Raw genomic sequence first — 16,870 nt, forward strand, 5'->3', positions numbered from 1 at the left:
ATATATCTCCACCATTTTAACCATTTTCAGTATATAATCCAGAGCATGAAATATATTCCCACAATGCCATACAACCAACTCCACAACCCACCCACCGAACATTTTTCATTCTGAAGCTCCATACCCATTAAGGAACAACTCCTCTTCTGCTCCCCAGCCCCTGCCAACCCTTGTTCTACTTTCTATCACTGTGGGAACTTCATAGAAATGGACTTTTGCATATTTATCCTCTGTATGATTGGTTTATTTCACCGAGCATCGTGTCTTCAAGTTTCATCGACATTGTAGCATGCATCGAAATAACCTTCCTTTCCAAGGCCGAGCACTATCCCCTTGCATGCATATACCATCTTGGCTTCCACACTCATCCACACTGGTGGATGCTTGGGTTGCTTCTACTGCTTGGCTACTGTGAATACTGTTGCTGTGGGTGTGCAGATGCCTGTTCAGGGTGCTGCTTTCAGTTCCTTGGGTGGATTACAGTTTAGAAAAGATAAACACCATAGAAGTGTCCATTGGAATTTTGATGGAAACGTGGTACATTTGAGAAATAATATGGGGAGACTTGAAGACATCGCAGTGTTGAGACTCCCCTCAGGGACTCTGGGCTGGCTCGCCATCTATGTGTCTTCTAGCTTGGGTAATGGTAGAGTAGCTGGCTGCTCCTCTGACTTGTGCCCTCCACTTGTCCTTACTGACAGCCCAACACCGAAGGCATCTGGGAGCTGATGACCGGAGGGGTCTTCTATTGCTTGGGCATGGTGTTCTTCAAGAGCGACGGCAGAATCCCTTTTGCCCATGCCATCTGGCATCTCTTTGTGGCATTTGGTGCTGGTACTCACTACTATGCCATCTGGAGGTACCTCTACTTGCCCAGCACCCTGCAGACCAAGGTGTCCAAATGAAGTGGCCCAGAGGCCACAGGTCATTTGGGCTTTTGGAGCAAAGCATCATGGGAAGCAATCTGCAAACTCTATCCCAGAGCACAGTGCTGAGGCCTGTCTTCTCTTCCCTGGGTAGATTTTTTGATGGGTCTCAGGTTCCTTCTGGTGACAGGTAGACCATCCCTTGAATGCCCATTGGGAAAGAAAGATTTAGCCATTTCCACGGAGGAGAAATTAACCCTGTAATGTGTTTCTACTTTAGAAAGGTGTTTTCTAACACAACCAACATTAATACGTTCAGAAAAGGGCATATTGGGAATGACAGGCCAAGAGGTGCTCTAGTGAGGAGTCTGGTGGTTTTTGTGCAGCTTGGTATCCAGGGTCTCCCTCTCAGCTGCCAAAGTCCTGACTGGGGAATTGTCCCTGTTCAGGCAAAGCCACCCAGCTTGTACGTGGGGGATGAAGAATATCCTTGACCAGGGAAGACAGAACCAATCAATTGCCACCTGTGGGTGATGTCACACTTTTCAACAGTGTGCCCTGGGCAGATCCTGATGGAACCTCCTGGCTTGTCCTGCCTGGTGTGCCCTGAAATGGCTTCATAGTGGGAGCAGTTAAAAGTCACCACATTGGGGACCACATTTCTCTTCTGACACTAAAACCTTCTGCTTCTTCTCCCCTTTTTGCGGGGAGCTCCTGCGGTGGGGAGATTGGGGGCAGCAGAGAGGTGGAGTCACATGCCCAGATGCTCTGCTCCATCCTAGCTGCCTCTCAGCACGGAAAAGGAGCGAGCAGCTGGCCTTTCTGACTGTGGGCTCAGCCATCTCTTCTCATCCTGGAAACTTCTGAGAAATGATGAGAGCCGTTCAGCCATCAGTGGAGGAAGCAGATCCTGGCAAATCATCCACTTGCTTCTCATTTAGGCCTCGTGACACCAACACTTGGATTCTCACTCGCTGCCAACAGCGACTCTCAGAGGCCACTCCGAAGGGCCCGGGGGACAAAGCGTCAAACTTGCCTGTATGGAGGCCTTGGCAGAGTGACCTGGTCCTTCGATCTCTGCAGGGCCTGGTCGTACAACAGCACACCCCCTGCTGGGCCGCCTGTCCGCACACTGCCGCCTGGACAGGATCTGAACCGGTATCTCGGAATCTCTGGAGGAGGAATCTGTCTCAAATCTCAAGGTTCTTATTCTATGAATCCCAAGTAGGCAGGGTGGAAGAGGACAGGCCAAGATAGGGCGCCTTACTATGCTTCACTTGTACATTCCAGGGTAGCCCAGGACGCTAGCATCTGGGACCCTGTGTGTCCAAGCCAGTATTAAACCACCTTGTCACCTCCCTTGGTCAGACGGGCTGCTTTGGACTGGACTGGTCCACCTGCTCACACACGTGTATATGTATACGTGTGCATCTATACAGGTGTGCCCAGCCCCTGGAAGCTGACTTGGGTCAGGTGGCCCCGTGGAGCTCACCAGGTGCTTCCCACTGGCTGGGGTCAAGGCTGGAAGGCTGAGAGAAGAGCAAGCTGTGGACAGGCTGGCTCCTGCCAGGGGCCGGGACACTGAGACGTGACCTCTGCCTGGGTGTAAGGACGGGAAGGGGTTTGTGGGGGTCCTGGGTTCTGTGTAGGAACCTCCTGAAGTGTGGCATCAAGATGCTGGTGGGGAGCAGGCTGGTTCCTGGGAATAGAGCTGGGTGCCTGGGACACTGATTGCTTTAATGGCGCTGCAGCCTTCCCAAGGTCCTCGGTGTGATGCCTGCATCTCCTTGTGCCCCTTCTCCTGGGCACTTGCTGGCACATTTCCTGGGGCTACCGACCCCTCCATGCCCCACTTTGAGATGCCAGTCTCTCTGCTGGGAACATGTTCATCTGTCATCCACCTAACTCCTATTCATCCTTCAAAGCCCAGCTCAGACATCAGCACGGAGGAACATCTAGCCTTCTTCTAATTTAAGCGCTCCTCGCTGCTTCATGTCACTCCCTGTGCTCATCTTCACCATAGCTCAGGACCCTGTGTGTCACCCAGGTACCTGCATGAGCTCCTAGATGGAGGGACTGTGTCTTGCTAGACTTGGGATCAGATCTGGAAAGCCCCATTTGTGAGAGTTTGGGTCAGTTCCCTAAATTCTGTGAGCCTCAGTGTCCTCAGCTGTAAGATGGGTATAATAAAGCAGTACCTTGCTGGGTCAAGGAGAGATGTAGCAGGATAAGAATGCATGATGGCCAGCCTGGTCTCCTAATTAGTTTTGATAACTGTCCAGTCAGAAAATAAGCCAATACAGGGGTGTTTGCCAAAGGAAAGAATCACTCATGGCAAAATTTCCAATTGTGGACAGCCTGGTGTGGACACAAGCGGGCACTCTGAAGAGTCCTGGTCACATTTCCTCCATTAGCTCTAACTCCAGACATGCTTGTCATACACCTTTCTCTTCCTTAGCATCATCAGGAAGTGAGTTTCTGAGAATCAGATTTGACTGCAGCCCAGGCCCTGATCTTTCCCAGTACATCACAGACACTGCAAGAGGAACTTCCCCAAGGCCAGTCCCTTGGGATATGGGGGACTCTGTCCCAGGAGCAACCTAAAGGCAGAGAGCATGCTCGGGGAATTCAGCTGCACACTGGCTTTCTGTCTATCCAGGGACCGTTGTGTCCAGGGTGATCCAGGGGGGGCTATTGTTGCACCCCAAGAAGCTGGGAAGGTCCCCAGCAGTGGCCTGGCCAGTTTGACTCTGGGGCCCGAGTTCATGGGCATTGCCAGGGCAGGTGGGGAGGGAGGGCAACGCAGGAGGAGGTGGGGAGTGGCCAGGACATCCCCATGGCTTCGGGGACCTGACCCACAGGAAGGACCCAAGGAAAGCGCTGGGTGGAGGGGAGGAGGGGGCCAGGCTGGGAATCAAAGGCGTCTGGATCTGAAGGTGCAAAGCCCCGGTGGTCACAGGAGGGCCTGCAGGCTCATGGTGTCCACTCTGGTTTCATCCTGCTGGTGCTAAGGGGGCAGCCAAAGCCCCCAGGGCTGGGAGGCAGGCACTTGCCCATTGTATAGCAGGAGGCGGAGATGCAGGCTCTAGGAATTGCACATGGGGATCCAGAAAGAGCCAGGAAGTCCCGAGGCCATGCAGGGAAGAACAGGGAAGGTGGGGAGGCGGGAGCCCCACCTGCATGGAGCTCCTGGTCTCTGTGGGGGAACAGTTTCCTACAAGCCCTTCCTGTGAGTGACACAGCTTCCCCGCTAGGGAGGCTCATTAGCTGATCTTACACGGAAGGACATGAAAGCACAGGGTTGGTGACTTGCTCAAGGGCACCCAGCTTCTAGCCAGCGGAGCGAAGCTTTGTAGCTAGGATTATGTAACGCCCAAGTGTCCGCCTTTGCTGCTTCCACGGAAACTCAGTGTCCCTAAGTCTCTGCCAGGGTGGCAGGAGGGAGCTGAGCTTAAAAATATTAAACAATAATTAGATGTAGCCGGGTGTGGTGGTGCACACCTATAATCCCAACACTTGGAAGGCAGAGGCAGAGGGATCACTGTAAGTTCGAGGCCAGCCTGGACGACATAACAAGACCTTGTCTCAAAAAAAGAAAAATTGAATGTGTGGCATTACCAATTTCCTTGGCTACCAGTGTGGCACAGAGCCCAAGCTGGTGGGCACGGCAGACCCTGCCCCAGCTTCGGAAGAAAGCCCTGGGGAGAGTAGAGGGTGCTGGCTCCTGCCCCTCATAGACACTGCTGATCAAAGCAACCGATCAGGGGTTATCAAAAAATGCTGTTACTGCTTACAGTTTTATTACAGTAAAGATATGTTACCATGAATCCCCTTCAGAATAGTCCCTCCCCTCAGTTTGAACGCACTTATCCCATTGTTCTTGCCCCTTTCAGCAGCATTTCTGGAAGTCCTCTTTCGAGTGTGTCTTAAGTTGCACTGTTGTGGCTGCCTCCATGTCCTGCACTGACTCAAAATGTTTCCCTTTCATGGTCATCCTGACTTTTTGGGAGAGCCAGAGATCACACAGTGCTAGATCCAGAGAATAAAGTGGATGAAGACACACTGTCATGTTTTTATTTGACAGAAATTGCCATAAAAGGTTGATCCAGGTGGGGTGATCATAAAATATGGTGTGTTTACATCAGAAAATTTATATATTAAAAGACATATTGACATTAATTCCCTCAAAACACTCAAAATATTCCCCCTTGTTTCAAATATCCTAATGCATCTGGAAATTTTTCCTTCACTGTAATCAGTTTTTTTTTATTTTTAAAAAATTTTTTCTGGTACCAGGAATCGAACTCACAACATTGCGCTTGCCAGGCAGGTGCTGTGCTGCTGAGCTAAATCCCCAGCCCCAGTTTTTTTTTTTTTAAATTAAAACATTCACAGTATCTTTAAGTCACCTCTTGTAGAGGAATAAAAATAGAGAATCCCAGATGGTCAGAGAGACACCAGACATCATCTGTTCTCCAAAATAGTACCATTAGCTGCTGTCTTGGTTACTTTTCTCTCATTGCTGAGACAAAATACCTGACACCCAAAATTAAGGAAGGAAAGGTTTATTTAGCTCACAACTTGTGGAGGTTTCAGTCTATACTTGGCTGGCTCCAAGGCAGAGTGGCACATGGCAGAGGGCAACAGTTCATGGCGGTGGAAGACAGCAAAAGCAACAAGAGCACAAGGGAGGAGAAGTGGCAGCGAGCAGCCTCTTTCTCTCCCTTATATATGGAAAACTACCCGGCCCAGGGCAGGTGTAGCGCTCACACCCATAATCCCAGCGTTGGATCATGGGTCAATCATAAACTCTAAAAGCCCACCCCATGACTGCATGAGGCTTTGGGTGAAGATCCAGACATAAACTATAACATCTGCAGTTGGCTATTTAAATTTCTGGGTTAAAATGACACCTAAATCAGAACCTAGGGGCTGGGGATACAGCTCAGCAGCACAGCACCTGCCTGGCAAGTGCGAAGTCAGAGTTCAATTCCTGGTACCAAAAATAAATAAATAAATAAATCAGACCCCATCCTCGAAGCCCCACTTGCTGCATGTTAAGTGTTACAGCCACACGGTGGCTATATTTGGACAGTGTAGACACAGGCCTTCCTTTCATTGCTGAAGTTCTGCTGGACAGGACGAACGGTTCTGTGACTCTCAGGCATTTCTGGTCTCTGGAAGTTATTAAAGACACTAAAGAGCCCCAGTTTAGGTGGGCTGTGTGTATTCACATGCATTGTACTAGAAATTATAGCTGAGAACATTTGGAAATACTTATCAACTCATTGAAAGATAACAAGTCCATTACATGGTAGCATAAGGAATGCATTTTTTCCCATTAGAAAAAATGATATTTTTCCAGAGGAAATAAACACAGGGAGAGGAGCGGCACTGCTGCACACCTCGGTGAATCCCTCGATGGTCTGGCTGCACAAAGACCCCTGTCGAAAGGGTCCTCCTGTCGCCTTTGCATTCAGTATGCTTTGGCATTGCGCATCCAGCAGCTGCTGAAAAGCTTTACTGTGCAGGAGTGAAGGGACGAGAGGAAAGGGATTCCCACGTTCTGGCCATTTTTGATCGTTTTAGTGTGACCTGGAGGTGTGGCAGGTCAGGGAGGCCCCAGGATGTAGGCCTCTGGGTGGAGCCTGGGTGTTTGGGGGTTGGCACTGGGGACCTAAAGCCTGGCACTTAGTAGGTGCTCAGGACCATGCTGGTCTTGACCAAGTGCCTCTCCTCTTTTGAGGTTGGGAAGATGCATCTGCCTCCTTGCATTCCGGGTTAGGTAGAGGCACATTCACAGCCCAGTCTGCCTGGAGCCTGCCTGGTCGCCACTCCTGGAGGCCCTGAACATGGGAAGCTGACTCAGAGGGCTTCCGGGAGGACCTTGAGCTAGGTTTTCTGACTGGAGTCTTCACGGGGTGGGGCTGCAGCAGGGAGGCACCATGGCCAGTGTGTGCGGCTTTGAGGAGGTGAACAGGCCAGGGCATGGGGCTGGGGGGCTGGGGACTTGGATAAAGTAGTGAGAGATTGCAGAGCAAGTTTCTGCAAAGTGTCAGACAGCATCAAAGCTCATGTCCTGGTTGAGGGAGTGTCTATCCCAGTGCCTGGCAAGGGCATTTGTTTTCTTGAATATGATGAGTTTTTCATGAAAATATATGTTTACATGAATTTTACAAAATCCAAGAAAAGTGTAAAACATGACCCAGGGGCTGGGGATTTAGCTCAGTGGCAAAAAGCGCCTGCCTGGCAAGCGCAAGGTCGTGAGTTCGGTTCCCGGTACCGGAGAAAAACCAAAAAAAAAAAACAAAACAAAACAAAAAAAAACATGACCCAGAGCCTTCCTCCCCCATGTAGGCAGTCCTAACCTGTTGTAGTTGTCTTTTTTTTCTCTTCCTTCCTTCTTTCCTTCCTTCCTTCCTTCCTTCTTCTTTCTTCCTTCCTTCCCTCCTTCCTTCCTTCCTTCCTTCCTTCCTTCCTTCCTTCCTTTCTTTCTCTTTACTTTCTTTTTCCTCTGTCTCTTTCTTCTTTCTTTTTCTTTCTTCCTTCCTTTGTTTCTTTCTCTCTCTTTCCTTTATTTTCTTTTTTATCTCTCTTCTTTCTTTCTTTCCTTCTTTCATGTTTCTTCTTTGCATATAATATTTGATTTTGATGTTTTTGTCACTTACCAAATATGAGTTTTGGTTTTGATTTTTTGTTAGTTTTGTGGTGTTGAGGATAGAACCCAGGGCCTCGCCCATGCTAAGCAAGTGCTCTATCAGTGAACTACACTCTCAGTCCAGTATACACTGTGTGTGTGTGTGTTACTGGGAATTGAACCCAAGACCTTTGTACTGAGCTGCATCCTCATCCCTTTTTGTGTTTTTTATTTGAGACTTGGTCTCACTAATTCTCTAAGTTGTCCAGCTTCAGCTCCAACTTGTAATCCTCCTGCTTCAGCCTCCCAGAATTCTGCTGGGATTACAGGTGTGTGCCACCATGCTCAGCCCCGTATATACCTTGAGATCCTCCCTTTAAAATATTTTTCTATATTATTTCATATTATTATTATTCCATATTATTGTAAACATTATTGTAAATATCTGCACCAAGTGGACATGCCACAATTTATCCAGCCACTCTTGTAATTCAGAATACATACGTGAGAGAATAAATACAATCTGTGGTGGGGCCTTCTGAGCTAAAGCCCCTCCCCATATATGGCGTTTTTTCCAAGTTGCCTCATGTGCTGTGTGCCACCCATACATGGCTGCCATTTTGCCTCCTGTTATTGGACTGAGTGTTCCCTGCGGTGGCCACTGCCCCCATGTCTGGGAGCCTGCGTGTCCTGGATCTGCTGCCTGGGTGCTGCCCAAGATCGGGGTTCTCTGGAGATGCAAGATGGTCATCTCTGGCTTCAGGCACAAGGGGAGGAGGGTGGAGGGGGCAGAGCCACGTGTCACTCTGCAGGTGATCTGGAAGAGGAGTGGGGTGTAGAGGGGGCACTCCCGCAGTCAGAGCCACGAAGATCTCACAAATGAAGGGGACATGGTGTCCTGTCCTCACTGCTGGTGGGACAGGAGAGGTCCCAAGGGGTTCGCTGTTCTTTTCGTGTTAGAGCAGCCTGGAGATCAGCTGTTAGATGCTCAGCAGCTCTACCTGCCACTGGGCCCTGGCAGGATGAAGTTGGTCCTGGGGGGCTCACACCATGGCAACGGGCACACACTCCACATCAGAGCCTTGGGCCGCAGAGAGCTGCTCTCCCAGCCTGCATGGCCTGCAGCCGTGAGGTCAGCCTGGCAGGTCACAGGTGCACTTAGCAACTTGTCCGTAGCCTCATCTGTGTTCTTAGATAGCATTTCACCCTCAAGGCCTGGCAAGACGAGCTCACTTTCCATGGGGAAACTGAGGCTGCTTGGAGAGGTGAGTGATGTGTTGCAGGCCATGCTGGTGTGGGGCAGTCCTGGACTTCAGTTTATGGTCCTTGGTGTCTCATCCCTTCCTTTGCTGTGGCACCCAGCTGTTCTGCACCTTGAGAGCTAGCACTGGGCAGTGATAAAACCTGTTTCCCTGAAGTCCCACCATAGCCCTGTCTCCCCGCTGCCACGTCTGGCCCTGCCAGCCTCACCCCAGCTGCAGAAGGTCTGAGGTGCAGAGCTCCCACCTGTTGGGCCAACTCTGAGAGCTGAGGAGGGCCAGTGCCATCCCTAGTGGGCAAGGTGCCTTCGTGCCCAGTGCTTCTGGCCTGGCAGCTGGGGAACCTTGAGGTCTGGAATTTCCTGCATCTGAGGGCTCAGCTGGGCAGGGGGGAAGCAATGTGCCTCTGCCCCCCAGAATTCTTATCCTGGTAGCCAGCTGACCCCACCGACATCCACAGGATAAAAGGGGCATCAAAACCTCAATAAAGCAACAGGTTAAAGAAACAAGATTACGGGTCTGTGCCCAGGGAGGTGACTGTCTTTATCCATCTGGCCTTTGGGACAGGACCTGGGTTTTCTAGACTAGGCGCAGCCTGACTGGTACCACAGGGTCTGCACACAGGGCCTTGCAGCCACACATCCCTCAACTTGTCCTGATAACTTTCTTATGCCCGTCTGGCTTCAAGGTGGCCCCACTCTGACTGTCACACTCGCTGCAGTATAGGGGGCCTGGGAGGCCCATCCCCGGGCTGGCCAGTAGCCTGCCTGGGAAGGGATTTCCTGTACTCCTGAGACTGCCAGTCCCAGCACCTGGGACAGCTTCAGGTTGCATGGGTTAGCGGTCGCCCCACCTACCCCGAGGGTATGTCAGTCTTCCGCAGGCTTTTTTGATGAAGACCCACTCTAAGAAGCACATCTCTAACCGTGACTGAGTGTGCACATCTGCCGCAGAAGTACACTTGCCTGGGTGATGGGCTCTGGGCTTTCCTGCCCTGCCCCGTCCAGCCTGTCCTGTCCCAATCTCTCTTAGTCTTGGCCCATTTGAGCTGCTGTCACAATAGTGCCATCAAGCGGGTGGCTTATCATCACCTGAAATGTCTGCCTCACAGCTCCAGAGGCTGGAAGCCCAGCCCAGGAACAAGGTGCTGGGGGTTTGGTGTCTGATGAGGGCTGCGCTATGGTTCCTGGATGGTGCCTCTCGCTGTGTCCTCAAGGCTGAATGCACCAAGGGGCTCCTGCAGGCTTCCTATATAAGGAAGGCACCAATTGCATTCATGAGGGTGCAGCCCCATGGCCCATTCACCTCCCACAGACCCCATCTCTTCATACCAGGACCTTGGGGTTGGGGTTTCAGCATAGAGCGTGGGGAGACATAAGCATTCAGTCCACCCAATTGTAATGTAATCTTGATGCTCCATCCCATCCCACCCTATCCTGTATCATTTTTTCAAGTTGCTGGCTGCAGCCCACTGCACTGATTTTGTGGCCCTTGGGTGGGTCTGATCCTGAACTCTGGAAGCCGCTCTTGGTGGGATGCGCCTGGGGAACCATGGGTGTTGGTCATGGGTGCTTGGTGCCTATTTGCCGTGACTGTCAAGGCTCAGTGTTGTGTCAGTCTGTGCACCCCATGGGGGGACAGACAGGGAGAAGAGAAAACAAGGGCTCCCCAGAATCTGGTTGCCCAGAACCCTGACTCTGCCAAGAGGAGCAAGGACTAAGTCCTGGGGTCTCTTGTCCTGGCAACGGCACATGCCGTGGGGCCTTGGGGCTGGGCAGTCACGGAGACCTCAGCTGGGCAGTGTGCCTGCGAATGTGCCAGGCTGGCTCAGGCAGGGTAGGGAGGGCAGGTGGGAGAGATGGAGCCCATTTGGGAAAGAGCAGACCCAACTGTGGAAGAGCTACCTTGTCTCTAGGCAGGTGCAAATTCTGACTGCCAGCTTCCTGCCCAGAAGCCCTGTTTACATTCCAGTTTCCCTAGGGGCTTTCACTGTGGGCAGGGGCCAGCCCTGTGGCTTTTTAAGGCTTTTTTTTGGGAAGGGAGAGCAGGACCTCTGAGGGCCTTCGTTCCTCCTTCTTATAGACCCATGAAGTCTCTGCTTGAGAGTGGCATTGGCACATGACTTTTTAAATGTCCTGCTGGTGTGGGACCCTTTCTGTTTGTGGAGCTGCTATTTTGTATGAGCACAGTGTTTGATAAACATTCATATCAACAAGAAGAAAAAGAACCTTCCCGGTGCATATTATGCTTTCCAGGGGAATCAAAAGAGCTTAAATAAAGGAAATTTCAAGTTGCCTCACTCTTACTGAATTATTTCATGTTGCCTCACTTTTTAAAAAATAACACTCTCCAATTCTTTTTATTGAGCAATCTCTGCTCATTGTAGAAAATTTAGGATGTTTAGAAAAATATAAAGTACATTAAAAACTCTGTATTAGCTATCTATTGCTGTGTAACAAAGTATCCTAAAATACACTGGCTTGAAGCAACAGTAGTCATCAGTGTCCTATGTGGCTTCCATGCCTCAGTTAGTGGAGGTTGGAGTCACCTGCAGGCTCAGCTGCTCACGCCTGGTGCATGGAGGCAGCTGGATACAGCCCTATTGTGGAGAGTAGACACCTTGTTTTAACATGCAGATTTTATCATCTAGATATGATGTGACTAACAAGTTAGGAGGCAATTGCACTGAAAACATAGTTTGTTACTCAAAGATCCCATGAGGGGGGCACAGGATGCCACAGACAGAGGGCCACATAGGGAAGCCCCAGGGTCAGTCAGGAGACAGGCAGTGAAGAGACAATGTGGGCAGGAGCTCTTGGTGGTTTCTGTGCAGAGGCACAAGTGAGGCGAGGTAGGCAGGTATAAGGTCCAGCAAGCTCTGGGTGTGGGGTTGTTTGAGCTCCTACCCAGCCCTGGATGATTAGGAGGTGGGGTGCTGACCTGGAATGTGAAAGCCTGTTAGAGGAAATGTATGGTATGAATGTGCACAAGTCACAGCTCACCAAGTGCAGCTGAGAGCAGCTCCAGGCTTTGAGTGTAAATGAACCTCAGTCCTTAGGGTTACAGCTCTGGACCCTGATGCTGCAGCGGAAAAAACAATATCAAAGTAAATGGAAGACTTTGAACCGAGGAGTTAGAAGGCAACTTTTATTACACTAGCGGGCTTGGGAACCCAGAGGTTCAAATCACCAGCCTAGAGTCAGGTTTGAGTTCAGTTTAAATACGGTTTGCGAGTGGGAAGTACACAGCTGATAGCAGGACTACATGACTGGTTACATGGAACACAAGAATCATGTCATATATTGTCAGGCATGAGTGCAGCTGAAGGAATATTCTGCGAGGGAGGGGATCTGAGAAGAGTAGGTAGGGTTGAAAGTGTCCTTGACTGGGCCAGTCTTCCCCCAGACATGACAGCCTTGAAGCCCTTGAAGCAAATTGGAGTCACTGCATATTTTAAAAACACAAACCGGACACTGTCAGTTTGACCCACACATTGTTAAGGGGGAACAGCTGGGCCTAGACAGTCAAGGCTAGCCACATGACAGGCAACACGAGCATAGTCGCAGGCTATGAGCTGACTTCTAACTTTTGTTATAATATGCCTACAAGTCTGCTATTCTATAAGTGTACCCTATAAGCCACCGTCAATGCTGGCTAACACTGCCAGTTCCTGGTCTCTCCCAGTGCTGACTGCCACTGGTCAACGCCAACCAGCCCTGCCAGTCAATGCTGGTCTCTACCACTGGTCTCTGGAGCTCTATAGGAATAGCACTCCCTAACGTTTACAGCTCTTTAAAAAAAAAAACTTTTCTGCTCACACTACATAGGATACAAGTAGAGACCACACCATGCAAAAGATAAATCATGAATGATTACAGGATCGTTACAGGGAGGCTTTATTTGGACAGAGCCTATGCTTCAGCACACTAGAAGCCCTCTGGACCTACACCAACTGAAGGATCATGCAGAGAGTACTGCTTATATAGCAGCAGCAGCAGGCCTGTGATTGGTCCAAATTCAAGGCTGCTAATTGGTTCAAATTTGGAGCTTGCTGATAGACTGAAATTGGTCTGAGTTCAAGCCTTCTGATTTAAGCTTACTGATTGGTCACAGTTCAGTTCTGCTGTTTTGTTCAGATTCAAGCCCTGAGTTCAGAGTAAACACCTCCTCGGTTGGGTATAGGCGACTTGCAGCTGTCATGGTGGCAGTTCTCAGGAATTGAGATTATTTGATTAATAACTGTCATGTCTCTGGGAAAATGGCAAGACATTGGGTATAGGCGACTTGCAGCTGTCATGGTGGCAGTTCTCAGGAATTGAGATTATTTGATTAATAACTGTCATGTCTCTGGGAAAATGGCAAGACATTGGGTATAGGCGACTTGCAGCTGTCATGGTGGCAGTTCTCAGGAATTGAGATTATTTGATTAATAACTGTCATGTCTCTGGGAAAATGGACAGCATTACTCTGTCCAGGAGTTGGCTAGCTCCCAGCTGGCATGGGAGTCCTTCTAGGTTTCTGCAGCCCTAGATGTCAGAAAAGACTATTTTATCAGAATAAAAAGGCATGCTTAATATAGACCCACGTGAGACTTCCCCTTCTGGCCTGAGGTTCCCTGTAACATGGGGGCAGGGCCCAAGGCAGAGAGTGAGCCAGGCAAGAGACACATTACCTTTATGATCCCACCTTGGAAGTCACTATTATCATTTCTGCTGTCTTCTGTGGGGAAAACAGCTAAACAGTTCCTTCCATGTCCAAGGGGAGGGAAAGTAGACTCATGTGGTGGATTGACAACTGGTGGTCAACTTGTAACAACACCCAGCTGAACTGAAATAGAGTAGTGCTGGGTGTGGGAGGCTCACCTGGGGATTGTTTCCAGCAGCATAAGAGGCAAACTGGAGAGGAAGAAGTTTAGAAGATGTTAGGGAACCTATAGGGAACTGTTGGTTTTCCTGGAGGAGCTTGTCATGCTGGTTTTCCTGATGAACTCAGCTGTTCTCATCGTCAAAGGAACTCGGGACCTTGTTGTCATTGAGAATGGCTACAGTTCACTTTGGGGGAGCTCTGGTCCTCACTTTGAGCATCGTTTCATGGCTCCAGAGGGGAAGATGGTGCACTGCTCAGTCTCCTGGAGAAGCTTGTCCCATTGGCTTCCTGATGGGAACTTGGCTGTCCTGATCATCGGAGGAGCTTGGGACCTCACTGTTGCTGAGGATGGCTGTGGTACTTTTCAGAGGAGCTCTGGTTCTTACTTTGAGCATTGCTTCCTGGCTCCAGTCTGAACTACGTGGTGAAACCCTGTCTCAAAAAAACAAAGAAAATGAAATTAATCTTTATTGAGATGTAATTTGCATACTATGTACTGTACATTAATTACTCACTACTATACAATTCTGGGGTTTTAGTGTATTTACAGAACTGTACAGCTATCACAGACAATTTCAGGACATTTTTATTAACCCTAGAGAAACTCTGAACTCCCCGGACACTACTCTTTCATCCCACATCTTCTGTGCAGCTCCAAGGAACTGCTTACTGCTTTGTTTCTACACATGAGCCTATCCTAAATCTTTACATGAAAGGAATCATACAACATTCATCCTTTTGTGCCGGCTCACTTGGCGCAGCACATTTTCAGGACCCGTCTGTGTCACAGTGCTTATCAGTGCTTGATTACTTTTCGTGGCTGAATCGTGTCCCATTGTACTCATGTCACATCTTTGTGCATTCATTTGCCATTGATGGGCATATGGTCATTTCTACTTCTTGGATAGTGTGAGGAATGCTGCTGTGAATGTTCCTGGAGCAGCTTTTGTGTGGAACCCTGTCTTCATTTCTCTTGGGACTCGTCCTAGGAGTGAATTGCCGGCTCCTATGGGGACTCTGTGTTTTGCCAGTTTTCCAAACATCCCCACCACAGTGTGAGAGGGTTGTGACTTCTCCACATCCTCACTGACACTTTGCACATCTTGTTGAACAGAATTTCAAAGAACAGAAGTAATCTGTTATTAACTAATTTTTGTGAACTTGGATAAAACCATGGACCCCTCTTGGCTTTGGTTCCACATCAATAAGGTTGGACATTGGATTACACTTGGGCTCTCACACTTCTTTTTTGGGGAAGTAGCAAGAAGAGCTCTACCTGGACCAAGCTCTTCACCCCAAATTTTAGCAAAGGGCTAGGTAATCATGTTTTAGGTCTTTGGATTGTAGTCTCTCTGTTGTATGAAAAAAGTTGGACAATATGGAAACAAAAGAGTGAAACTATGTACCAATAAAACTTTATTGACAAAATTAGCACTGCAGATTTGTCCTCCTGGCTCTAGTTTGTCAAATTCTGGCAAAGAGGGGTTCAGGGATCCTGGGAGATGGGCCTGGTCATGGTGAAGGAGACCTCAGGAGGAAAACCTAGGCTCTCCTTCTAGCTCTGGTAATTGCCTTTTTTTTTTTTCTTTTTTTTGATACCAGGAATTGAACTCATGACCTCGCACTTGCCAGGCAAGTGCTGTGTCACTGAACTATATCCCCGGCCTAGCTCTGGTAATTGCCTTTTCAAGATGATGGTCATTCATGTGAAGCAGGATTGAAGGATGAGGTGTGATCAAAACGTGTGTGTTTGAATTTTTTATCACAGTAAAAACACATTGGCACAAATTCCTTGCAAAACTCTCCCTATCACTTTGAATACATTTATTCTGTCATTCTTGCTATGTTCAGATGCAGCTCTGGATGCCCTATTTCATGAGTGTTTTGCACTGTCCTGATTGCCTCAATGTCTTGAATCAATTTAAAAGTTTGCTATGTACCAGTCATTTTGACCTTGGGGAAGAGGCAGAAGTCACACAGTGCCAGATTTGGTGAATAAAATGCATGAGGGCTCACTGTTGTGTTTTTTTTTTTTTTTTTTTTTTTCTAGTACTGGGAATCAAACTCACAACCTTGTGCTTGCCAGGCAGGCACTGTGCTGCTGAGCTAAATCCCCAGCCCTCACTGTTGTGTTTTTACGAGCCTGCCTTTCCCTTGGGTGGTACTTGGCACCAACATTTACTGTAGCTTTGATTGCACCTTGTAAAGACATGAAAGAAGACTTGCAGAACTGCTGCAGAAAGTGGCAAGAATGATGGGCTAAGTGTGTTTGAAGCGAGGTAAAGGATTTTGAGAGGGATTATGTGACAATATGCCTTTTACTGTAGCAAATCTTTATTTAAACACTCACGTATTTTTTGATCAATCTTTGTATTGCAGTGTATCTTCTGGCTACAGGCTCCCAGCCCAGGTGAGCAGGGAAGTGGGCATTTACGAGATTCCTGTAAAGATTCATGGCAGTATTATCTCACATAAGCCAAGTCTTGGTTCCATTGTCAACAATCTGACTTCTCTGAGCCTCTGTTTCCTCATCTGAATCAAGAGTAACATGTGCTTCATAGTGCTGATGTGAACATTCAAGGCCCTAGCAAAGGGCCTGGCATAGTGTAGGTGGTGCCCATAGGTCTGTCCCTCTTTCCCCCCACCTCGAATATAAATGAGGTCATTACTGTAAAGTATTACACCCCCCAGTAGCTATGAATGCAGGATGTGTCCCAGGGTTGAATTCTGATTTTGGAATTGGAGGCCATGTGATGCTCCAGGTCTAGACTAGCAGCTGTAGTAGGGTAGGGAAGGGCCCTGGCTGTGAAAAGCAAGTAAACTCCAGCCTAAGTGCTAAGGACAGGAGTTGCTTATTTATGTTTTCGGTACTAGGGATTGAACCCAGGCCCTTCTCACTCCCAGCATCTTTTCTGTTTTGAGGCAGGATATCACTAAGTTGCTTGCCCAGCGGGATTTGAACTTGTGATCCTCCTTTCTTAGCCTCCCAAAGTGCTGGGATTACAGGCCTGTGGTTTAGTTTTGTTTTTTAAAGAAAACAAGTTCCAAGGGAGGGCAGTTAGACCAAAGCTCTAGAGCTGACCTGGCCCTGTTTTGCAGGTTTAGAACCAGTGAGTGACCATATGATTTGTCTTTTTTTTTTTTTTTTTGGTAGCGGGAATCTAACTCAGGACCTTGTGCTTGCGAGGCAGGCGCTTGTGGTGCTGAGCTATATCTCTGGCCCTTCTCTCTTTCTCCCTCGT

The 16,870-nt window shown here is 48.9% G+C and overlaps 2 protein-coding genes across 6 annotated transcripts in view; both read left to right on the forward strand.

The window, feature by feature from the left end:
* Mmd2 (monocyte to macrophage differentiation-associated 2) overlaps positions 1–16,870 on the forward strand; it is a 59,870-nt gene that overhangs the window by 37,965 nt on the left and 5,035 nt on the right. For 3 of the 5 annotated variants that reach the window (XM_005397850.2, XM_013521249.1, XM_013521250.1), the window contains exons 7-8: positions 702–859; positions 1,649–4,392. The exons of 1 other annotated variant lie outside the window; for it this stretch is intronic. In XM_005397850.2, coding sequence (XP_005397907.1) covers positions 702–859; positions 1,649–1,733 — 243 coding nt within the window. In that variant the 3' untranslated portion in view covers positions 1,734–4,392. Of the gene's footprint in view, positions 1–701; positions 860–1,648; positions 4,393–16,870 lie in introns of those variants that run through there. One more of the 5 variants, XM_013521251.1, reaches the window with a different exon arrangement.
* Radil (Ras association and DIL domains) overlaps positions 1–16,870 on the forward strand; it is an 83,426-nt gene that overhangs the window by 3,919 nt on the left and 62,637 nt on the right. The window lies entirely within an intron of this gene.

This window comes from Chinchilla lanigera, unplaced genomic scaffold (genome assembly GCF_000276665.1).
Source record: "Chinchilla lanigera isolate Chin_1 unplaced genomic scaffold, ChiLan1.0 scaffold00059, whole genome shotgun sequence".
NCBI classification, from domain to species: Eukaryota; Metazoa; Chordata; class Mammalia; order Rodentia; family Chinchillidae; genus Chinchilla; species Chinchilla lanigera.